The sequence below is a fragment of the Gobius niger genome (assembly GCF_951799975.1).
Source record: "Gobius niger genome assembly, chromosome: 11".
In the NCBI taxonomy this organism is placed as follows: domain Eukaryota; kingdom Metazoa; phylum Chordata; class Actinopteri; order Gobiiformes; family Gobiidae; genus Gobius; species Gobius niger.
Window position 1 is genome coordinate 33,990,278 of NC_136862.1, and position 25,574 is coordinate 34,015,851.

A 25,574-nucleotide genomic window follows, 5' to 3' on the forward strand; every position below is an offset into this window, starting at 1 on the left:
TCCATGCTCCCTGTGGGGCCACTCACAAGTATTTAAGGCATGCGAAGTGTCTCTTCAGAACTCCAATAAAGATGCCTATGAATTAATCTTTCATGTCTTCCCATGTCTACTTTATCTACTTAATCACTGTGACAGTTGAACCAATCAAGTGCAAAAGATAAATAAAAGTATATACACAAATTGATACAAAATTGATTTTAAAGTTTTCCTACATTTTCTGCCTGAAATCCATTTTGAAATTCTACCCATTGTTGGGATCAGGAGAATCCTTTTTTTTTTTTTTTTGGATCAAATTTATCCAGATCCTTCTGAAATGTTTTGATTAAAACTAGGATTACATGATCTGATCAGATTTCAGATCAGATCCTTCTTTCCCTTTTGAACAACCCATTTTCAAGATTTGATCGGATCCGATAACCAAAATCCAATCAGATTACGTGCGTTTGAGCATTTTGAATCCAGCGTATGTCTCTTTCAATACGTGGGTGAACGGGAGCGACAGGGATCGATACCTCACATCACTGTGGCTCTGTTTTGGTTCTGTGCAGATCCTCCTGTGGCTGAGCTTCTGAGACTGGACTCTGGTCTGGTCTGTCGGGGATCGGGATTTCCTCTGCCCTCCCTCACCTTGACCTCCTGCCCCAGACTCACAGACAGGTCTGAACCAGAACTGAAGCAAGTCTATCTAGGACTAAGACTAATCCAGGTCTGTTGCAGGTGCGATGAGGCTTTGGACTGGGAAGGGGAGCAGACGCTGTTGGACCTGGATGAGTCTGAGGACCTGATTGAAGACACGGGAGACGAGTCAGTAGAGCGAACATTGACCCTGCTGCCATCCCCGGGCGATGACATCACAGTGATGTGCTCAGCGGTCAATCACATGGGCCAGTCACGTGACCTGCTCCAGATCCGTGAGTGTCATTACAATCTGTCAGTGGGTTGGGTAAAGTAAAGTAAAGTAAAGTAAAGTAAAGTAAAGTAAAGTAAAGTAAAGTAAAGTAAAGTAAAGTAAAGTAAAGTAAAGTAAAGTAAAGTAAAGTAAAGTAAAGTAAAGTACAGTACAGTACAGTACAGTACAGTACAGTACAGTACAGTACAGTAAAGTAAAGTAAAGTAAAGTAAAGTAAAGTAAAGTAAAGTAAAGTAAAGTAAAGTAAAGTAAAGTAAAGTAAAGTAAAGTAAAGTAAAGTAAAGTAAAGTAAAGTATTATTAATCTCTCTAGGGAAATCTCTTTTAGAGAAATTAGTGAACCCAAAGCTATTAAAGGTGTGTGTGGTAGCCCAAACCCTATAACAATAATATATTAGTGGAAGTTGTCTGTCTCTGTGTCCAGGCGAGCCCCCGTCCCTTAGCCCGTTCCTGATTGGCTCATGCAGTGTGGCCGTGGTCCTTCTGCTGCTGTTGGTGCTGGTGTTGTGGAAGTGGAGACAGGTGCTTCCTCTTTTCTTCCCTTGTATTCAGAAGAAAGACACTCCAGTCCATTCTCAGATCAATTCAATGAGTGTGCCATTGTACCCTATTACTACATCTCACTGATCCATTGTCCATTTCTGTCCAGTTTTGACGCTGATTTTTACTCTTCACCAAACACCAGGTGTTAAAGCTCAACAGTCGAGGTTCGATGCCGGAAGTAACAATCCCATTCAAAAATCCTTTTTGAAATACTAGCTCAGTACTGGTCAGAGTGTGAGTCCCAGTCCAGTTGAACATTTAAGCTTTACCACGATGAATACTACACAACGCTGGACCCCCCTTACTTATGGATTGTGGATGTTTCATCCTGGATAGTGGCTCTCACGCTCACGAATCACTGTCCCTCCCCTCTCCCCTTCAAGACGGTCAGCAAGGGAAAGGACACAGACTCGTCTCGTAACTCTGTTTCTTCTGCCCCATCTGACAAAAAAATATTAACCCTCTACACGTAAACCGCCTCGAACTTTATTGATGGTAAATTAGGTTGAATTTTTCTGTACAAAACGAGAGTTCATGCACTCAGAAGTCCCATGTGGCTCAGTGTGAGTGAGTGACCGACTAGTATGAACTAACCAATCACTCTGTGGTTCACGTCAAAGGCTAAGCTAGCCTCGCGCTAACGTGTAAATAAAGCGGAGTGGACAATTCAGGCAGAGTATTGGGGGAAATAGATAAATATCATTTAATCCCCCAATTATGGATTACATAAAATACTGTATGACTTTATCCAGTTTCACATTCTATTAACTCGAGTCAGTAAAATCAATCGAACTTCACATCACTAGTGCCTGCTGGAGCCATTCCAGAAATTACTGTTCGAGTTGTGAAGCTAATGTTAGCTTGATTATATCATTTTAACAGCCCAACACTTGAAACATGTTTTAAAGTTCTTCATTGTTTTTATCTCGTCTAGACACCACGGTACGAGATTCGCTGGAAGATCATCGAGAGCTGTGACGGAAACAACTACACGTTTATTGACCCTTCTGAACTCCCGTACGATCAGCACTGGGAGTTTCCCCGAGACCATCTCAGATTGGGTAAGAATCTGGATCCTGGCTCACACCTGGTTGTGACAGGCATTGTTTGTTCGTTCACTTGTCCACAAACACAGTTTTTCAGGCTGAGCTGGAAGGTTATCAGGGTCCATATAAGAGGGACTGGAGCAAGTTTAGGGGAACCACGTTACAGTTGCACTTTAAAGTAGACATATCATGTAAAATTGGCTTTCTTGAGGTTTTAACGTTGTTCCTTCCCAGACCTGGAGTAGTATTTCACAACATTTGCTCGATTCTGAGCCGTTCCCTGCTCGAAGTGTGTTTATCATGCACTGCTGGAGCTGCTCACACGCTGTATCAAACCTGGAAGAATTTTTTAAGGAAATCATTCTTATAGCTGCCAGCAGGGGGAGCTCTTTCCTATTCTTACAGACATATTTTCAAAGGATCAAACATAAAATATCGAAGCTGAGCTTCCAAAATAAGGTTTGTAAGACTATCTTTAAAGGAATAGGCCACTGTGTTTACATACTGAGATATGTTCTTACCTGAGCTTAGACAAGTTGATGTGTACCGGTCTTTGTGCGTGTGCTCAGTCACGCTAATGTTGTTAGCATTTAGCCTCTCCCAGCATAAGTATAGCTCCAAACTGGGGTGAAGTTAGAAGCTACTAAGCAGTTCCACATTTTCCCTATTTAAATATAGTTACGTGAAACGATCCAAGTCTAGTTACACAAAATAAACATGTCGTTTTTCTAAGTAGATAAAAAGGGGCACTATATTGTGAGGTGTAATAACACCTGGAGTACTTCGCAGTAATATCATGGCAGTAGTTAGTATAAAATGACCAACTTGCATCCAGTCCCTTTAATTTACACTAATACTGTAAATCGGTTAATTCGGATTAATCACACTAAAGAAATGGGATTAATCACAATTAATCGCGATTCATTTTTCTCCGATAATTACAGTGGGAACCAGATGTTCACATACACTATATAAAAGGACACATATGCACATGTGTCTAACATGAAACCAGAATAAACAATTCGAATTTTCAATTTGCTAAATGCCAGAATAATGAGAAAATGAGATTTTTCCTTTTTTAAATTTATTTATTTTTGTTTTGTTTTTACACTTTTAAGTCAGAAGTTTACATACACTAAGATTACTATACCTTTAAACAATTAGGAAAAGCCCAGATGATGATGTCATGTCTTTGGAAGCACAAGTCTGGTTCATCCTTGGGCACAATTTCAAGACACTTGAAGGTTCAGGTTCATTGGTTCAAACAATGATGGAAATGTCCAATCATCATTCAGATCAGAAAGAAGGCGGGTTCTGTGTCCCAGAGATGAACGTGCTGTGTCTGAAATGTGAAAATCAACCCAAGAACAAAAGCAAAGACCTGGTGAAGATGATGAACCTGGTCAGAGTTTGTCATTATCCAGAGTGAAACAAGTCCTGCACCGACATGGGCTGAGAGGGAACTCTGCCAGGAAGAAGCTCTGACTCCAAAAGAAACATCAAAACAAAAAAGACTTGAATGTTTGGAGACACAACATGTTGTCTTGATGAGATAAACTTTATCGTTTGGCCATAATGGAAAAAGCCTGAACACCATCTGTCTGTGAGAGGGACTTCACAAAATAGATGACATCATGAAGAAAGAACACTATGTGGAAATGTTGGAGCAACATCTCAGGATATCAACCTGGAAGTTAAAGCTTGGGCACAGATGGTGGGATGGACAATGACCCAAAGCAAACAGCCAAACTGGTTATAAGCATAACAAAGCCAATATTCTGAAGTGGTCATCACAAAGTCCTAATCTCAGTCCAGCTGAAAAGGCGTGTGCACAAGGTGGCCTACAATGCGGCTAGTTTAAAGGCAATGCAACCAAATATTAATGAAATAAATGTCAACTTTTGGCTTTTGGTAAAAAGTAATATAAAACTGTGTAGAAAATGCTATCTCTCATTCTTCTGGCATTTAGCAAATACAAATAATTTTGAAAGTTCCATTTGACTAAAAGGTTATTCTGGTTTCATATCAGACAGTGATAAAATAAAAATAAAAAGTATTTTTATATAGAGTGGGAGGAAAAAGTTAGTGCAGGTTCAGTGAGATTCAGGCGGTGTACTTATTCCTCCCTGCCTTGTGAATGTTAACATGTTATGGCCAATGCAAATATGATAAAATGAAAATGTTTGGGTGGCATTAGTTCAAGCAGACACTGTTTAATCATTCTTGTGATCTTAAAGAGGGGGTATTCTGCTTTTTTCAATCACACTACAATGATCACGAAACCTTCTGTTGCTCTGTAACTGCAGTAAATTAGAATAACTGCCTTGTATAAAATGTCTCTCTCAAAATGGCTGTAGCGAATGTCTTGAAATAGGCCTCTGTCTCTTTAAGAACCTCTGACCCTGTCAGACACGCCCCCTCCACACGCTGTCTGTGGCATCAGTGGGGAGGGGGTTCTGCTGAGGAGCAGTGGTTGGTTACTCGGCTGGTGACCAAAGCTCGGAGGCGTCTCCAGGAGGTGGGGGCGTTCCTAGGAGGACTCAGGCAAACCTATCCCTAAAATGGCCGCCATCAGAGTTTTTACAGATGACTCAAAAATACGTGAATGTGCCAAGGCAACACTTCAGCCATGTTTTTAATGAGGGAATGACATCATAACATGATGTAAAGCTTGAAAAAGTCTATTTTGCATAATACCCCCCCTTTAATAAAGATTCTACCACATTTTATGACCAATTTAGGCAGAAATGTAAGAAATCCCAAGCTGTGTACTCGATGTAAACATCTGGTTCCCACTGTATATACTCTTGGCCGACATATAACACTCAAATTGAATATGTTTGCTCACATTTCATTAACCAAATATTCACAATTTCATAATTCTATGGGAACAGCCCAACAGCTTGTAACAGAGATCTCTCCAGCCCTGTCTTGGTCGCTTGTCCAAGGCTTTCAACATTTACGCAAAGTTCGTGTCATCGAGTTGTACTTGCTTGGTCTCTTTGTACCTGCAATAACAAGATTTATTTAATGTATTTTTCATCAAGCTCTTGTAAGGGAGACTGTCCAAAGTAGTGCTGGGATTCATGACTCTTTACTGGGAGCCGAGTCTTTGGGATCCATTAATTTCAAAGAGCTGCTCAAAAGACGGTCTCATTTTTATATAATATTTCAGTAACTCCATCCAGATTACTCACATTATCTAAGACGTGATCGATCCAGTTCGAACCATTCACCTTAAAGAGACAGTCGAAAGAGCCGCTCGGTCATGAACGTCACATCACTATAGTCCCAAAACGTTTTCAAGTACGTCCCAAAGATTCTCAATTCTGGACTCTGTGGTGGACAATATGCCCAACAGCAAACCCAGATCATACAAATCTAGGTGACGACTCATTCAATTAACAGTTATTTATTTTTATACTGTTATCCATCTTTTGATTATTATTTGTCATATCTGATGATGAAAAGGAGCTGTCCTCGGGTCTGGAGCCTTCGGGAAAGTGGTAGCTGCGACGGCTGTGGGTTTGGACCCCAACCAGAACGAGACCACCGTGGCTGTGAAGATGCTCAAACGTGAGTCTGAAAGCCACTGTGAAGGGCCTTCTCCCCTCTCCTCTGTGGAGGAAGGGAGTTAGAGAGGAGAGGATCAATGAGAGCAGAGGAGGAAGAGGAGAGGGTCAGATGGAGCAAAGGAGGAAGAGGAGAGGGTCAGATGGGCCAGATGGAGTAGAAGATGGAGCAGAAGAGGACAAGGAGAGGGTTAAATGAGTAAGAGGAGAGGGTCAGATGGAGCAGAGGATGAAGAGCAGAGGGTCACCAGGAGCAGATAACTAAGAGGAGATGGTCAGATGGAGCAGAGAAGGAAGAGGAGAGGGTCAGGGAGCAGAAGATGAAGAGGATAAGATCAATGAGAGCAGAGGAGGAAGAGGAGAGGGTCAGATGGAGCAGAGGAGGAAGAGGAGAGGGTCAGACGGAGCAGGGGATGAAGTGGAGAAGGTCAGATGGAGTAAAGGAGGAGGAGCAGAGGGTCAGATGGAGCAGAGGAGGAAGAACTGACTGTGGTGTCTCTTTAGCCCGGGCTCTCTCGGAGGAGCGTGAGGCTCTGATGTCGGAGCTGAAGATCCTCAGTTACATCGGGTTCCACCAAAATATCGTCAACCTCCTGGGAGCGTGCACCACTGGAGGTTCTTTCTGGTTTTATTCTTGTTTAGATCTGGTTCATACCTGGGTTGCATCCAAAATGAGGCAATAAGCCAGGGAGTCATCAGCCATGAAATGGACCATCCCAGTGTCTAAGGAGCTGTGACGCTTCCTCTAGCTCCTGTAGCATAGGAACCTCAGAATGTTCCTCATCAATCTGTGAGGAGCTATGGCTTAATGAGGTAAACATACAAGTACACATGATCATCAAGCTGTAGCACAGGTAAACAGTGCAGTGAAGAGCCACTGCATTGTTCACCTGAAGGTTCCCAAATTCAATCTCTGCAAGTTTGGAATTAATCATAAAAAATGATTAGCATTATCCCAATTGTATGAAAGTATTAATCACTTCAGGCAGCTTTACACATGTTGTTATGGCAATCTTTGAGGGTAATTTGCCATACTAAGCAGCCTGGGCTGTAGCCTCAGCTTGACGTGTGCTTTTTAGTAAAAACAAATGGAATGTCCAGACTTACAGGATAACAGAGAAGTTTGGGTTTAATATGTTCAAGTCCACAGTTCCACAAGTTCACATAGACAGAGGTCCACAGTTCCACAGTTCCACAGTTTTCACAGCACAGTCAAAAAACTGTTGGGCCTAAAACCCAGGCCAGCTTCCACACCACAAGGGTTCCCCCCACCTGTCCATTTAATGAACTGCATGGCTACTGCATGGAGCAGCTGCAGCTCCTCTTCCTCACATTGTTTAGCCGCACTATAGCCTTCAAAGGTGAATGTACATGGGGGAGCCTCTTTTTGGATGCAGCCCTGGTTTAGTCGTGAGTTTGAACTGGATATGTCCTGGATTCTAACTTTTGTTGGTCCAGGTCCGATGTTGATGATTACTGAGTATTGTCAACATGGCGACCTACTCAACTTCCTGCGGACCAGAGTGCATCACTTCCTGTATGACAAGGAAATGCCGTACAAGAACACCCGGCTGCGCAGGTGAGTCTCAGCTGAGGCTTATCAATTTAACCAAAAATCAATGCTTAGGTGTGGGACTATTGTATTTTATGGGGTGCAGGAAAATTGGCCACTATGTCCACACGGAGTTAGCTAGTGACCTGGGACCAATGGCAAATGAAGCCCTTTCTTGCATGCACATTTGATTTAAAAAAATGCATGCTCAGCATTTATCAAGAGAATCTAAATGCATCAGATCTGACTGTTGGTTTATCTCATTACTTCAGTTCTGATTTCTCTGACCATGCCAGTGCCAGAGCTGCCTTATGAGGTTTCAAATGTGTCACTTTGTGTTGTCACTTTTCCACAGCGACAGTGGGATCTCTTGTGGCTCTGAGGACCATGAGATGAAAACCCTTAGACAAGGACCAAGAGTGGGACCAGGTCTGGACCCAGTCTCAGGTAAAATTCAGACAGGTAATATTGTGTGCAAGAAGTGTAGCTTGTCTATGTGAGAAAAAAAGAAAGGAACACTTGAACAACACTTCTTTATTTATATATACTGTATATTCTTTATTTTAGATCAGCTTGTAGCTATTTCTAGCCTACAAAGTGTATCATAGTGATAAGGATGAGAGTGTCTCAGAAGTCAATGTTGCATGCTACATCCCCTTTAACATAGCTCGGATCAACTCTGGTATTCCTCAGACATGGAGACTGCAGATTCTGTGTCTGTGTTGGACCTGATGAGGTTCTCTCTGGAGGTGGCTCAGGGGCTGGATTTCCTCTCCTCCAAAAATGTAAGAACTTCTCCATCACTCCCCACTGACACACTTAACTTCCTCACCAAAATCACAAGGCCCTTCTTGCTCACTCCTCATGGATTCAATATTCAGTGACATTATTCTCATCACGAAGATTGGACTGGCCACCTCGAGCCTTGGGAGTTTTCTGGTGGGTGGACATACTTACAGTGCCTCTCAAAAGTAATTGAACTTTTGTCATGTTTACAACCCTAAACATAGACATAAACAATATTTTATTTTGAATTTTTGACTGAACGTTCACACACAAGTAACAGAAAACTGTGAAGTGAAACCAAAATGATATATGATTCTGTTATTTTTCAGAAAAGTGAAAAGTGGGGCGTGGATAAGTATTCATACAGCATTTTTCTGAGTGCATTAAATTGCCTTTATAACATTCCTAATGACGACAGAATGTTCACACCTTGGCCTAACCATTAAATAGAGGCCACCTTTGTGTGATCTACTCTCAGTATAATTTCAGCTGATCTGTGAGGGCCTCAGAGCTGTGGTCACTAAACAACATCATGAAGGCCAAGAAGCACACCAGAGGGATCAGAGATAAAGCTGTGGAGAAATTTAAAGCAGCGTTAAGTTATACAAAGATTTACCAAGATTTGAACATCTCACGGAGCAACTGTTCAATCCATCATTCGGAAATGGAAAGAGTATATTTTAGGCACCACTGCCAACTTACCGAGACACGGCCGTCCACCTAAAATATTAAGGTCAGCACACACTGCACGACTTTTCTAGTCAAAGCGATTTTATATAGAATGGGGGTCCACACTACACGAGTATCATAAGAGCGAACACACTATACGATTCTGACAAACAGCTGATAACACTGTCCTCTCTACCGCTTCACTTCTCCTCCGGCTTCAAAAACGTAAATCCGGGGAAAACATGTGTGTCCCGATTGGTCAACGGTGCCAACAATGTCACTACATCGCAGTGCTAGGCTACTGCTACTATAACGCCTTCAGCTTGGCTATAGTTCTGTCAAATGGAGATAAAAGTCAGCGACACGAATAAGTGGGATGTATTTTAGCGGATTTAATAAGAAAAGGAGACGGAGGAGATGGAGGAGACGAAGGAGACGGAGGAGAAAGCGGAGAGAGGCGAGCGGAGAAAGGCTAGCCGTTAGCAGCTAGGAGAAGCTGAGCAGTTCGTCTCCAAACTCAGTGAGTGCCGCTAAACTCTGTAGCTTGAAATGGAGGTTCTCGTGAACTTTTGGTGACAAAGTTGTGTTGTTTCGTGTGGGGCTGTGGCCATGAAATGTGTTGCTTGTGCCGCTGTTTTGACAGAGAGATGAGAAGGGAGGTGTGTTTTTCTGTCTTTATTTCCCTCTGTCATTGGCCGCTGCTTTCTGTGTGTTCACATTTGAAACGGTAAAAATCACCCACATTTTTCCTGTGCGTCCAAGAAAATCGGGCTTAAAAATCACGTCACCACATGTTTGATTTCCTACAATTGGAGTCTAGTTGCGTCGTTCTGCTGCCCACACTACACGATTCAAACGTCAGTCCAGTCGTGACCCCCCCACACTACGCGACCTGACTCCGTGCAACTGTCTTCGACTACCCACGACTCGAGAAGACTCGGCGCGACTGAGAATTAGAGCAAAATCGGCCATAAAAGTCGTGTTGTGTGTGTTGACCTTTAGACCGAACAAGGAGAGCACTGGTAAGAAATGTAACCAAGTGCCCCAAGATAACTCTGGAGGAGCTGTGAAGTCCTGCGGCTGAGCTGGGTGAATCTGTACATGGGACAACTATAAGTCGCACTCTACACAAATCTGGCCTTCATGGACGAGTGGAAGAAGAAAGCCATTATTGAAAGGAGGCCATGAGAAATCCTGTTTGAAGTTTGCTAGAAGTCATATGGAGGACACAGCTCCATGTGGAAGAAGGAGCTTTGGTCAGATGAGACAAACAATTTCTTTCCAAATGCAAAACATTATGTATGGAGCAAACCTAACACTGCTCATCATCCTGAGTGCACCATGCCCAGTGTGAAATATGGAGGGGGGAACAATGCTGTGGGGCTGCTTTTCCTCAGCGGGGACTGGGGAGATTGTTAGAATAGTTGGGGAGACGGATGGAGCCAAATACAGAGACATTTTGGAGGAAAACCTGCTGGAGTCACAAGAGAACTGAGGCTGGGGCGAGATTCACCTTCAGCAGGACAATGACCCGAAGCACAAAGATAAATCTACAATGGAATGGTTTAAAAAAAAAAAAAACACATATTAATGTGTTTGAATGGCCCAGTCAAAGTCCTGACCTAAATCCTATTGAAAATCTGTGGAAAGACCTGAAAACTGCTGTTCACAAATGCTCTCCTTCTAATGTGACAGAGCTTGAGTTGTTGTTGCTTGCTGCTGTTATTGCAGCAAAAGGGGGTTCCACAAAGTATTAATATGAATGAATACGTATGCATGCCACAATTTTTGGTTTTCTATTTTTTGAAAAATTACAGAATCATGTATCATTTTGCTTTCACTTCACAGTTGTCTGTTACTTGTGTGTGAACGTTCAGTAAAAAATTCTGAATAAAATCTTTATGCTTATGGTTATAAACATGACAAAATGTGCAAAGGTTCAAGGTGTATTACAGTAATACTTTCGAGAGGCACTGTGTGTGCCAGTCAGATCAGATGTCAGCAGTTCGAGCAGTCTATCTGTTTTTGTTATTTTCTTCCATTCTTCCTTTTTTATTTATTTGTGTTTGTTCTGTCTTTTTGTCATGATGGCGTAGCGGATAGCATTCATGCCTCACATTAAGAAAGTGCCAGGTTCCATCCTGGGATGGATGGTGGCTGAGGAGTTTGCATGTTCTCCCTGTCTGCGTAGGTTTCTTCTGGGTGCTCTGGTTTCCACAACCACTAAAAGCATGGACTGTAGGTTGATCCACCAGCTGCCCACCGCTCTTTACAGGTTCCACCAGCGGCATCGAAGAATGGCTCAAATGCAGGGGTTCAATAAAGAATGCTTTAAACTGAACCTTCCTTAGATGTGTTTTGACGTGTGCCATGAATGTTGCGGCAGTGCTCAGATCTGTTTATGTGTTTACAGTGCATCCACAGAGACGTGGCTGCAAGGAACGTGCTCCTGAGTGAACGTTGCATTGCTAAAATCTGTGACTTTGGTTTGGCCCGAGACATTCGCAACGACGACAGCTACATCGTGAAAGGAAACGTACGGACATTACACTAAATCAGAAGTGTCAAGCTTATTTGGAGACTTTTTTATGAATTATTTGATTTCCACTGTGTGCTCAATAATTACGCAAGTGAGTTTTTAGGCCATATTGGTATTTTTTTCTTTACTTTTTCAAACTCCAAACTGAAAGGCAGTTTGATTGAATTGCCCCAGGGGATGGTGGTGTTTGTAACAGAAGGAAGTGTGGCCAAAGTAGGTCCACGCTCTGAATCAAGTGTGCAGAATTATCATGCAGCTATTTTCTCTCACACAAAATGGGATGGAAAAACTCAGTCACAAATTAAAAAGCTGATCAGAGGGATGCAGACCCCTTGAAATGTCCCCCAAAAATATTGGGACACAGAACTATCAAAAGTTTTGTTTCCAATAGCCAACAGATAAGATGATGCAAAGGCCCAGAGAGAGAGACTTCTACCCAAACTACAGTCACTGTCTATGAATCCTTCCTCACAGGTGAAGAACCTGGGTGTGATCTTTGACTCTGAGCTGACTTTTATTCCACACATTAAGAATATCACAAAGATAGGGTTTCACCATCTAAAGAACATAGCCAGAGTCTGCCCCATTCTCTCTCGGGCCAACATGGAGACGCTCATGCATGCTTTTATCACCAGTCGTATCGACTACTGTAATGCCCTGCTTTATGGTCTTCCCAAAAAGAGGATCTCAGGTTTACAACTTTTACAAATTGCTGCATTGGCTCCCCATGTGTTTCAGGATCGATTTTAAAGTTCTATTAATGGTTTTTAAATGTATTAATGGTCTTGGTCCTTCTTATCTTTCAGAACTGCTTTTACCTTACGAACCTTCTCGGCCCCTTCGCTCCTCCGGCAGGGGTCTCCTAGTTATTCCTGATGTCAACAAAAAGACTCATGGTGAGGCGTCTTTCCAATATTACGGCCCTCGCCACTGGAACGACCTGCCGGAGGAGCTCAAGGCTGCAGAGAACGTTCATGTCTTTAAGACCCACCTTTTTAGCTTGGCTTTTAACTGACATCTATTTATTTAATCCTAATATATAAAATCTATATATGGGAGGTTGCGCCAGGCGTATTGTTTTAAATGTTGTCATCTGTAAAGCACTTTGTGATACCTTTCTGTATGAAAAGCGCTTTATAAAAAAAGTTTGATTGATTGAAAGCAATGGTCAAAGACTTGCAAAAAATCAAGCATAAAGCAATCTGGAATCCATTTTCAACCGGTGCTGTTATTTTCAGCAGCTGTAACCGCTCAGAAGTGTCTCACAGCAATGTGAGAAAAGTGTAAAACCGACCACTATTGATCAAGACACATAAGCTAAAATGTTTTAACTGGGTCTGGAATAGGGCCGTCATGCCTGGAAATTTAACCTCAAGGTTATTATGACCAAAATGATCACGTTTTCGGTATTTTTTATTTTTTTAATATGTTGAATATCTTCAGAAAGCATTTATAGTCCTACTCAAACTGGTGTTGTTGATGGTTTCGAGAGTATTACATGTACTAATTATAGCGCTACATTTTTGGCGAAAAACAAGTCTTTACGTTTTTGGCGCTCAATGTGTAAGGATGAGTTAGTTTGACCATTTCAAGTTGAAAGTGGAAATACAACACGACGCCCAAACCTCCTGCCAGTTCTCAAAGAATGCTTCTCCAAGTGGATACAGAAGTCCATCCAGAGTCACTCTGATCTCAACAGTCCATAAGAAGAACGATCTGCCTTTAGATAGCTTTGTGTCTTGATCAACAGTGGTTGGTACACGTTTCATATTGTCAATGTCCCCGAGCCCTTAACATCTTGTATTTCTGGACATTTCTGTTGCAGTTTCTGAAAATGACATGGCATTCCTCCATGTGGCTCCATGCTTGATTTTTCTTCAGACTTTGACCATTACTTTGCTTTTTTTTTCTGTCAACTCACTCAGGGTGACTGGATGGAAGGATGGGTGGGTTTGTCAGATATTTTTTCCTTCCCATTTTGTGTGAGGCTGTATAATAAATCTGCACACCTGTTTTAGAGCATGGACCTGCTTTGGACACATTTCCTCTCAATTACATCGTTTGGAGTTTGAAAACGTGAAGAAAAAAAGTTTAAATATCAGCATTTCAAAAGGTGAACATTTGAGAACATTCCTGAAGGCGCAGAAGCAGCAACAGTGAGCATAAATCAATCAATCAATCAATCAATCAATCAATTAATCTGTGTAGCCCAATATCACAACAACCTTTGGTGTAGCCTCACAGGACTACACTAAACATTAAAAAACAAACAATGCAATGTCCGAGCACATGTAGTGTCCAGGGAAACATATTGTCCAGACAGAGTTAATGTTCAAAAAAGTGTCAGCAGCAGATGGAACCGAGCCAAGAGCCTCTGTTACGGCTGTGACCTCTTTGGCAAGCCATAAACAAAAGACAGGGCAATAGCGTGGAGTTGGTCACTTTACTCCTGTGAGACAGCAGAAATGGACAAGTTCAGTGTCACCATCATGAACATGCACACTACACTGGCATGTTTCTAGCTGAAAACGGGTGATTTCAGTGGAATACCTACATGTGTGCAGAGGCGCATTTCTAGCAACCATCGCTCCAGTGTTCTTAGAGAAAACATGGGTATAAAAATGTTTTTATTCTCCTCATAAATATCTGTGAATGCATCATCAGGGCGGCGTGTGGAGGAGAGTGAGGGATGTGGGTGAGAGTGCCAGGTGAGGGAATGGAGGTGCAGAGCAGGTTTAATACTAACACCTACTGTTGAATAGAATTCATAGAGAATAGCATTATTGTTAAATTACAAAATGAAAATACTTGTGCATATTACTTTCAAGTTTAACAATAATAAAGCAACAATAGCAGCAGCATTAAAGGAAACATACTAATACAGATATATTTAGAGTGGATTTGCGTAGTATTAATGCAGTATTTGTACTCCAGGCCCGTTTGCCAGTGAAGTGGATGTCTCCTGAGAGTATCTTCCTCTGTGTGTACACCATTCAGAGTGACGTCTGGTCCTACGGAGTCCTGCTATGGGAGATATTTTCTCTGGGTCAGTACTAATACTACTTATACTACTACTGCTACTCAGTGGTGTTAATACCACCCATTCTTGTGCAGTATTGGTTGTTGTTTTACATGGACAAGACAAGATTTTAAAATCACCCTAAGTTAGCAACATTTTATGCTCTTTAACTTCCGTTATAACATTTTTTATTGCTCTGCCAGTGCTAAAACAAACAAATATTGATTATTAGTTTTCAAAAGAGGTTGGAATTGTGTTTTTATTGTTACTGCTGAAACGCCCCAAGTTACCATTCGAATAGGCAACACCTCAAAGTAAAAAAAATGTTTGTTTAATAGTAAAAAAAAAACGTGACGTTAAATTCTGATAAGTGAGATTTAAAAAAAAAAAAATATACATATTTATTTTTGTTCAGGACATAGTCTTCTCTGTTTGTTAGTGTAATAGTTTTTGAATAACATAGTCTGCTCCTCACTGCTGTATGTGGGTGTGTTCCAGGTCGTAGTCCATACCCAAATGTGGCTGTGGACTCAAACTTCTACAGAATGATCAAAAATGGCGCTCACATGGACAGACCATACTTCGCCCCCAATGAGATGTGAGTACATTTCATCACTCAGGAGTATTTCACATCATTCCGTGCTTTCAGGTATTTCTGTTACCGCAGCGAGTTTTGAGATGGTAGTTTTCGAAATCTCTGGATAATTACACAGTAAATATTCCAGCATTTATTAGACACTGTTTTGTGGGAATATCAGTCCAATCTTCTCAGTGTAAATGTAAATTGAGGATTCAGAGTTTGTGTTCTTTACACTTCAGTCTGACAGCAAAGAAAGGAAGTCATGGAGATTCTGCATTAGCAGGAATTCATACATATAAACCATGACATAACACATGTGGTGACTCAGGACTGGGGTGATGCATCTAAAAAAAAGCAAAAAGTGAAAATAAGCTTCTTAATAACCTCCTTCTCCTTATTGCTGACCCCAATGTGCATCCAAATGTGTCAGTGCATTTACGAGGTAGTGAGGAAAGGAGCTGTGATGTTTCCTTTAAAACCTCCTTTATCAGAGGAACCTTGGGATGTTATATAATAATTGTTTACATTTTACAAGAACCTAAGCCACATGGCTCATTTGCACCTTGGACAATTACAGGAGTCACCTCTGGTTTATCAGTGGTCTGTTACTGGTTCTTCAGTGGTATGTTACTGGTTTATCAGTGGTCTGTTACTGGTTCGTCAGTGGTCTGTTTCGTCAGTGGTCTGTTACTGGTTCGTCAGTGGTCTGTTACTGGTTCTTCAGTGGTATGTTACTGGTCTATCAGTGGTCTGTTACTGGTTCATCAGTGGTCTGTTACTGGTTCTTCAGTGGTATGTTACTGGTTCGTCAGTGGTCTGTTACTGGTTCGTCAGTGGTCTGTTACTGGTTCTTCAGTGGTCTGTTACTGGTCTATCAGTGGTCTGTTACTGGTTCGTCAGTGGTCTGTTACTGGTTCTTCAGTGGTATGTTACTGGTTCTTCAGTGGTATGTTACTGGTCTATCAGTGGTCTGTTACTGGTTCGTCAGTGGTCTGTTACTGGTTCTTCAGTGGTCTGTTACTGGTTCTTCAGTGGTCTGTTACTGGTTTGTCAGTGGTATGTTACTGGTTCGTCAGTGGTCTGTTTCTGGTTCATCAGTGGTCTGTTACTGGTTCTTCAGTGGTATGTTACTGGTTCGTCAGTGGTCTGTTTCTGGTTCATCAGTGGTCTGTTACTGGTTTGTCAGTGGTCTGTTACTGGTTCTTCAGTGGTCTGTTACTGGTTCGTCAATGGTCTGTTACTGGTTCTTCAGTGGTATGTTACTGGTTCTTCAGTGGTATGTTACTGGTTCTTCAGTGGTATGTTACTGGTTCGTCGGTGGTCTGTTACTGGTTCGTCAGTGGTCTGTTACTGGTTCTTCAGTGGTCTGTTACTGGTCTATCAGTGGTCTGTTACTGGTTCGTCAGTGGTCTGTTACTGGTTCGTCAGTGGTCTGTTACTGGTTCTTCAGTGGTATGTTACTGGTTTATCAGTGGTCTGTTACTGGTTCGTCAGTGGTCTGTTCGTCAGTGGTCTGTTACTGGTTCGTCAGTGGTCTGTTACTGGTTCTTCAGTGGTATGTTACTGGTCTATCAGTGGTCTGTTACTGGTTCATCAGTGGTCTGTTACTGGTTCTTCAGTGGTATGTTACTGGTTCGTCAGTGGTCTGTTACTGGTTCGTCAGTGGTCTGTTACTGGTTCTTCAGTGGTCTGTTACTGGTCTATCAGTGGTCTGTTACTGGTTCGTCAGTGGTCTGTTACTGGTTCTTCAGTGGTATGTTACTGGTTCTTCAGTGGTATGTTACTGGTCTATCAGTGGTCTGTTACTGGTTCGTCAGTGGTCTGTTACTGGTTCTTCAGTGGTCTGTTACTGGTTCTTCAGTGGTCTGTTACTGGTTTGTCAGTGGTATGTTACTGGTTCGTCAGTGGTCTGTTTCTGGTTCATCAGTGGTCTGTTACTGGTTCTTCAGTGGTATGTTACTGGTTCGTCAGTGGTCTGTTTCTGGTTCATCAGTGGTCTGTTACTGGTTTGTCAGTGGTCTGTTACTGGTTCTTCAGTGGTCTGTTACTGGTTCGTCAATGGTCTGTTACTGGTTCTTCAGTGGTATGTTACTGGTTCTTCAGTGGTATGTTACTGGTTCTTCAGTGGTATGTTACTGGTTCGTCGGTGGTCTGTTACTGGTTCGTCAGTGGTCTGTTACTGGTTCTTCAGTGGTCTGTTACTGGTCTATCAGTGGTCTGTTACTGGTTCGTCAGTGGTCTGTTACTGGTTCGTCAGTGGTCTGTTACTGGTTCTTCAGTGGTCTGTTACTGGTCTATCAGTGGTCTGTTACTGGTTCTTCAGTGGTCTGTTACTGGTTCTTCAGTGGTATGTTACTGGTTCGTCAGTGGTCTGTTTCTGGTTCATCAGTGGTCTGTTACTGGTTTGTCAGTGGTCTGTTACTGGTTCTTCAGTGGTATGTTACTGGTTCGTCAGTGGTCTGTTTCTGGTTCTTCAGTGGTATGTTACTGGTTCATCAGTGGTCTGTTACTGGTTCATCAGTGGTCTGTTACTGGTTCTTCAGTGGTATGTTACTGGTTCGTCAGTGGTCTGTTACTGGTTCGTCAGTGGTCTGTTACTGGTTCGTCAGTGGTCTGTTACTGGTTCGTCAGTGGTCTGTTACTGGTTCGTCAGTGGTCTGTTACTGGTTCGTCAGTGGTCTGTTACTGGTTTGTCAGTGGTCTGTTACTGGTTCTTCAGTGGTATGTTACTGGTTCGTCAGTGGTCTGTTACTGGTTTGTCAGTGGTCTGTTACTGGTTCTTCAGTGGTATGTTACTGGTTCGTCAGTGGTCTGTTACTGGTTCGTCAGTGGTCTGTTACTGGTTCTTCAGTGGTATGTTACTGGTCTATCAGTGGTCTGTTACTGGTTCGTCAGTGGTATGTTACTGGTTCTTCAGTGGTATGTTACTGGTTCGTCAGTGGTCTGTTTCTGGTTCATCAGTGGTCTGTTACTGGTTTGTCAGTGGTCTGTTACTGGTTCTTCAGTGGTCTGTTACTGGTTCGTCAATGGTCTGTTACTGGTTCTTCAGTGGTCTGTTTCTGGTTCGTCAGTGGTCTGTTACTGCTTTGTCAGTGGTCTGTTACTGGTTCGTCAGTGGTCTGTAACTGGTTCTTCAGTGTTATGTTACTGGTTCGTCAGTGGTCTGTGACAGCAGAAACCGTGGTCCTTGAAGTGGTCTTGGGTCTGAATCAATGGTCCATATAACTTCAGGCTTGTTTCTGCCTCACAGAATCTACAAGGGCCATTGGTCTCTATATAGACCAGACTCCTGATAAAGGATCAGTCTGGACCATTACAGGAGTGACCTCCTAAGGACGCTGTGCACTGGTCCTGTCCATGCCTGGTCCAATCCACTCGGACTAGGCAGGGACCGACCCCTGAGATGGTCTTTGGTCTAAATCAATGGTCCCTGTGGTTTCGGACTGGTGTCAGTTTTTCTTTTTTTTTATATAGAAAAATGAGAATATTTAACAGGATCAGCCTTTGTTTTGACATTTCACACGAGGTAAATGAAATGGACAGTAGCGACTATTTTGGTTATCGATGGATCAAAAATAATCATTTGATTAATCTATCATTTGGGATGAAAATTGCATAAACCCCACCCCACATGTTCTAGCAATGTCCTAAGGTGTAGAATTATCCCAGACCAATTCATCACAACTGCCTCTAAAATCTTACTCAAAAAGGTGTTAATTATACCTTATTTGATAGCTCCAAACCTCTAGAATTCAGCGTTTTCATTTTAAAGCCTTCTTTGCCATACTATCAGGCAAAAGTAATAGTGGGGCTCATTCTGCTAAGTAAATAATAGAAGACAGATGACATGAAGTAGAAAACTTTATAAAACTTTAATACACTTAACAAAACAATAACAACAATGACAGTGTAAGAGTTTAAACTTAGTCCAGGCTTTCATCAATCATAGTTCCCATGAAGAGTTAAGTGTTGCATTTGGTGAACCCTTCAAAATGCACTAAATTGTCGACAGTCACCTGCAGAAAGAAATATTTTACAATACTCAGAATTAATATCTTACAAATTACTTTTTGCAAGTTTTTGAGGATGTATTTCTAAGCAACAAATTTGCAGTTTACAGTGTTAGAATCTTCAACAATACCAATTCCCATCGTCATCTTTTGAATCCCTATGTATCGCTCAGTTTTGTATGTCTTTGACATTTTAATGCGCAAAATATACAAAATGTAAGCCCTACACTCTATTCACATAATTTAGTGTATATCTCTTGGGTAGTACCCCCATGTCAGGGCGTACTAGAGCCTTATAACTACACCATTAGCTGCAAGATCCCTACTGATGCATGGCCCAAACTGAAGTGTCGGCATGCTTTTATGTCTAATCACTATTACTTTTATTATACTGTAATTTGACAGAAATCCCAGATGTTTAACCTATTTGGATGACACAATCTCAAGCTATTCTAAATAAATTGTAATTCAATTGAAAAGAAAGAAAATAATGTGTGGGACATACTGTTTCTTGGCTTTGTAGCAAAATATTACACTTTCCTGATGTATTAAAAAGTCAATTACAGTAAACTAAATCTGAATAAAACACTGTACAGCTGCACTTACCTATGGCGGGTTAGTCTTCTGTTAAGAATGGTCTTCAGGTTTTTGTGCTAACCTGGATGTTTCCAGACAAACATTTGTTGGGACTTCAATTGCCTGCTGTCCAATATATGTTTCAACTCCTATTGAAAATGATATGTTAACAAATGTAGTAATTACTTATAGGATAGATGAGGTGATCAAATACAAACAGCTTGCAAGATCTTCATTGTTATTGGTAATGTGTTAGAAAAGATATTTACAAAAATTACACAACACCAATTGAATGTGTCCTAACCTCGTGAAGGGGTAGGGGTCAGGGATCTGACCAAAGGTATCCAAAGATAAATGGCTTTGTGATCAATGAGCAGTTTAGGGGAGGCCGAGGGTCCTACACCTTGATGTTCGGGAGACTCCAGAGGCACCAGCAGCTTCAAATACCTGAATGCTGCTTTATTGCAGCTGGTCTATTCATCTGAAGTATTTGTCAGGCAGAAACTGTTCTCATTGTGCCTTTATATGCACAAACCTGTGTGTGCTCTGAATCATCCATCCATCCATCCATCCATCCATTTTCTTCCACTTGTCCATTGCCGGGTTGTGGGGGCAGCTGTTGGAGCTGCCCAGATCACATTGCACCTGTCCCTAATGGCTCCTCCTGCAGGTGGAGGGTCCACGGAAGGATGGCCTCACGATTTTAACCGGGCCTGTTGGTCTCTCATAAGCCCCCGACAACATAGCTCCTTGGAACATTCGGGTGCTCAAACCCCTCCACCACATTAAGGTGGCGGTTCCAGGAGGGGTGAATCAACCACAATTCTCTTATCAGTACGATGACTACGCTTAATCTTTCATTAAATATTTAAGGTTTTCATACCTAGACCAAGGCATTCAACTATTTCATGCTTTTCATCAGCAGAGAGATCCTTTTTCTTTCCCATATTGCTTGCAATTGTTGGTCTGTTTGATGATGTGGAACATTCTTTTTCAGTAGGTTTCCGTTAACTGGGCTTAACCTGAAAACAAATTATCCCAGGTGTCTTGAGATTGATGTCAGTGATTCAAAGAGCCCTGAGACACAATACCATGCATGAGTTTCAAGACTCTGGTCTTACTCTATGCTAACGTGTTGGGCGCTTACACCTCTGCCCCCTCCACCCACTCGGACGCTCAGACGATAACCTGGTCTTACTGCGGCCAGAATACACACCCAAGGTGCGAAGGGAGCCAGCACAGAAGAGGTCTGTGAAAGTGTGGAGTGGAGAGGCAGAAGAGAGACTGTTTCCAAAGCACAGAGTGGAACGTGATCTGCAGCTCTCATGTAGAGGACATCGATGCCCTTAAACTTCTGTGTGGAAAACACTGTACCAACCCGGAAGGACCCATGAGCTTAAAGCCCTCCTGAACCAGAAGAAAAGGGCTTTCAAATCAGGGGACAGAGAGGAGCAGAGAAGAGTCCAGCACGAGCTCCAATGGAGGATCAGGAAAGCCAAGAAGGACTATGAGAAAAAGCTTGAGCAGAAGCTGGCGCAGGGCAATGCATGTGACGTGTGGAGGGGTCAACATGTCCTGACATGGACAGAGTGCCAGAGGGACAGCTGATGGAGACCAGTGCGGGGCGGATGAATTCAATGAACATTTCAACCAGTTTCACTCTGCCCACCTTCCCTGCTCCTCCTCACACGTCTCCAGCCCAGTGGACACTGCCCCCCTCCCCCGACTACCTTCACCTGCCTCCAGCCCCCCTGCACCCACATCTCCAGCCCCCACCATACGGACTCCCTCCAGCACCTGCCCCACCCCCGGCAGTCCACCCCAGTCCCCCTCACTTCCCCCTCACTTCCTCAGCCACATCTATAACCTGAGCCTCAGCCTGGAGAAGGTCCCCGTCCTGTGGAAGACCTCCTGTGTGATCCCGGTTCCTAAAACAGTGCACACCAGGGAGCCAGCCCACTACAGACCTGTCGCCTTGACCTCCTACCTGATGAAGACCATGGAGCGGCTCATCCTCACCCACCTCCGTTCTGTGGTGAACTCCAGCCTGGACTAGAGCCTGGCGGGAGCTCTGTGAGAGTCGTGTTCTTTGACTTCTCCAGCACTTTCAACACTATCAGACCGGTGCTGCTGCGGGGGAAGCTGCAGAACACAGGACTGGATGAACATCTTACTGCATGGACCATCGACTACCTCACTGACCCACCACAGTACGTGCTGTGCGCAACTGTGAGTCTGAGGTGGTCGTCTGCAGCACCTCAGTGCACCGGCCTCTCACCGTTTCTCTTCACCATCTACACATCAGACTTCACATACAACACGGACAGCTGTCATCTGCAGGAGTTCTCCGACGACTGCGCCATTGTGGACTGTGTGTCTGAGAGGAACGACCAGGAGCACAAGTCGGTTTTTCATGGACTTTGTGGACTGGTGTGAGCGCAACCACCTGTGCATGAACACCTGTAAGACGAAGAAGATGGTGATCGACTTCAGAAGGAAGACACTACCACATACACCGCTGAAGATCCAGGGGGAGGACACTGAGGAGGTGGACAGTTTCAAGTACCTGGGTGTTCACCTCAACAATAAACTGGACCAACCCTGTACAAGAAGGGCCATAGTCGCCACCACCTTCTGAGGAGACTGAGGTCCTTCAGAGTGAGTAGGCTTCTTCTCAGGACTTTTTGTGACTCTGTGGTCGCCTCTGCACTCCACTGCGCTACCGTGTGCTGGGCCCCGGGCTGCCCCCTGGACTCTGTGAAGGAGGTGAGGGACAGGAGGGTGTTAGCCAAGCTCACCTCCATCATGGACAACACCTCCCACCCACTGCACGGGACTGTAGAGGAGCTGAGCAGCTCTTTCAGTGGCAGACTGAGACACCGTCAGTGCAAGAAGGGCTACTGCAAGGCCTTCATGACCACTGCTGTCAGACTGTACAACAAGACTGTAATGCCATTTTATTCTCTGTATTAGCGTCACGTATTGATTAGTGACGCACTTATTGATTATTACTGTAACTTTGCGCTGCCAATGCTGACCTTGATATCTACTTTTTATTGTCTATTCTAATCTTATTGTATTTCTTTTTTTTTTTTTTTTTTCGTATTGTTTATATTCCTGCCCCTTAAAGGGGGGGTATTATGCAAAATCGACTTTTTGAAGCTTTACATCATGTTATTAAGTCATTCCCTCATTAAAACCATGCCTTAAGTGTTGCCTTGGCACATTCACGTATTTTCGAGTAATCTGTAAAAACTCTGATGGCGGCCATTTTAGGGATAAAACGCCTGATTCCTTCAGGGAACGCCTCGACCTCCAGGATACGCCTCCGACCTTTCGTCACCAGCCGAGTAACCAACCACTGCTCCTCAGCAAAACCCCCTCCCCGCAGTGTCTAGCCCTAAGATGTAAACAGAGCAGAGGTTACATCAACCGAAAATTCTCCGTCATTTACGGAATATTTTTTACTTCGACGGAAAATTTCAAAGGCCGTCCGTCATTTTGAAGGATTGAAAATCAAGCCGTAACAAAAATAAAGACGCAGGTCTGCTGTTTTTCAGAGCGCGCGGGGCTCTCCCTCTCTCTCTCTCTAAAGTTTCACACCGCGTCTTATCTTGGATGAGCTCTTACAAGTTGTATCACTGCCTCGCTAGCTAACTTTCCTGACCCGGGCGCTAACAACAACACGGGGAAGAAAACCACGATGCAAACGCGGTTTAAGACTAATAATATGGAGCGCTCTTCTCACGTAAGTCTCAGAACGAGCTCATCTATGTCCCCCCCTTCTCTCTCTTTCCCTCCCTGTGTGCGTAGCGGGCGGCCCGTAGTGCAGTGATGGAACTGGTAAACATTGTCCCGTTCACCCACCGTTTCTTATGCTCTGAAAGTCGACTTTTACGCACGAGTTTATACACATTTCTGCTGCAAAATGTACCGTGACTGTTCAGATCAGGTTTAGTTTAGCTCCATTTATCCTGCAATCTCACATTTTTACTAACATAAATAACATGCAGCCTATATATATAAACATTTATTTAAAAAAAAAAAACGCTTATGAGAGATTATTCATGAAGGATAAAAATTGCTCATGACGGATTGTTTTCAACCCTGTCCTTCAAAATGAAGGAGAGAAATTATCCCGAGCAAAACCACTGAAACAGAGTCATCACGGAGGATTAGCTTCATGTGTTGTGAACCGGAGCCACAGCAGACTTTTACAAAGACACACATCAGTCTTTCTGTTACCTAAACACCCAGGATTAAAACCGGTGACAAGAACACTTATTCCAGTGTCTGGTTCTGCGCTGGGCCTTGATGATGCACAGAGCCTCCGGAGAAAGCTAATGCTAAGCTAAACCTCGAGTCATCACGTGAAAACGAGAAATATGCACAAATAAAGTCAATAAAACCACCACACACATAAAGAACCGTTTAACAATGATCACACACGGAGCCAGGCTTGTTGATTTGGAAGTTTATTGCTCACATTTCATCTACAGTGAGTCGTAGCCGAGTGGTTTCTCCCGGAGCTAAGGCACTATTAACCGCGACAAGCTAACAACCTTCACCTTCACAACATTCATTGAAAACAGGCAGCATATTATGCACAAATAACGTCAATAAAGCAGCAACTACTCGAAGCAGCCTTTACGATGATCACACAATGAGCCTGGCTTTACACATGTGTGGTTTATTGCAGACTTTTCATCAACAATGAGCTGTAGTCGATTATAACAAGCTAACGGGTAACCTCGAAAAACCATTGTCCACCTGCACAGATAATGTCCGTCTTTGAATGGTATGGGCTCCTGCAGATCCTGGTGTCGTCCATGGGGGTATAGTTAGAGATCCATAGGGCATGGCAGATGCAAAGAGATAGCCTCCAAACAGCAGTTATTTTTCAGGCAAGAGCCCCTTCCAAGCGTCCGGTGTGGAAGGTTCGTCTCCCAATAATATCCTGTGTGGCCATTGTTCACAAAGTGATAAACAGTAGCTCCTTTCCAACAATAAAAATTAAAATGCACCGATCATAGTTTCAATACTGTTGAGACAACGAGTGGAGTGTTGTGATGCCACAGACAGCATGTGGAGGGGGCGTGTCGGAAAGGGTCAGAGGTTCTTAAAGAGACAGGGGCCTATTTCAAGTCATTTGCTACCGCCATTTTGAAAGAGCAATTTTACACAAGGCAGTTATTCTAATTTACTGCATTTACAGACCAACAGAAGGTTTCGTCATCATTGTAGTGTGCTATAGACTGGTGCTATGTGGCTTAAAAAAGCATAATACCCCCTCTTTAAAATATTTTTGTTACCTCCTTTTCTACTATTTAACTGTTTGCACATTTCCTGTCTATTTTGCACACTCTGAGATCTTTAGAGCCGAGTGTAGCAAGTGAATTTCTCCATTGTGAGATCAATAAAGAATTATCTTATCGTAAATATTTTTTGCCTTCTCTCTTTGACATTAGGTGACACTGATAAAGATGTGTGGCTACTGCATGTGTTACACATGAAGCACAAAGTTGGAACGTAACGACTAGTTGGCAGTAGGGTTGGGCGATGTCCCCTTATTTAGCCGTTAACGATGTTTACAGTGAACCATCGTGATGGACGATATCGTCCATCTCTCATCATATATCATTTTTAAATGCATTTACATAGCATATATATAGGCTGCATAAACATGATCTGAACAGTCATGGAACACAAATTTTGCAAAAGAAATGTGTTAAAACTCGTGGCACACTAATCACACTAAAACAAATGTAAATCG

The 25,574-nt window shown here is 42.9% G+C and overlaps 1 protein-coding gene across 1 annotated transcript in view; it reads left to right on the forward strand.

Annotated features, from left to right (window-relative positions):
- LOC306970363 (macrophage colony-stimulating factor 1 receptor 2-like) overlaps window positions 1–25,574 on the forward strand; it is a 60,392-nt gene that overhangs the window by 24,253 nt on the left and 10,565 nt on the right. The window contains exons 8-19 of the mRNA XM_079566319.1: window positions 549–657; window positions 718–911; window positions 1,334–1,431; window positions 2,387–2,513; window positions 5,970–6,074; window positions 6,575–6,685; window positions 7,529–7,649; window positions 7,978–8,069; window positions 8,316–8,407; window positions 11,491–11,613; window positions 14,551–14,662; window positions 15,134–15,233. Of these exons, the coding sequence (XP_079422445.1) occupies window positions 549–657; window positions 718–911; window positions 1,334–1,431; window positions 2,387–2,513; window positions 5,970–6,074; window positions 6,575–6,685; window positions 7,529–7,649; window positions 7,978–8,069; window positions 8,316–8,407; window positions 11,491–11,613; window positions 14,551–14,662; window positions 15,134–15,233 (1,384 nt within the window). The remainder of the gene's footprint in view (window positions 1–548; window positions 658–717; window positions 912–1,333; window positions 1,432–2,386; window positions 2,514–5,969; window positions 6,075–6,574; window positions 6,686–7,528; window positions 7,650–7,977; window positions 8,070–8,315; window positions 8,408–11,490; window positions 11,614–14,550; window positions 14,663–15,133; window positions 15,234–25,574) is intronic.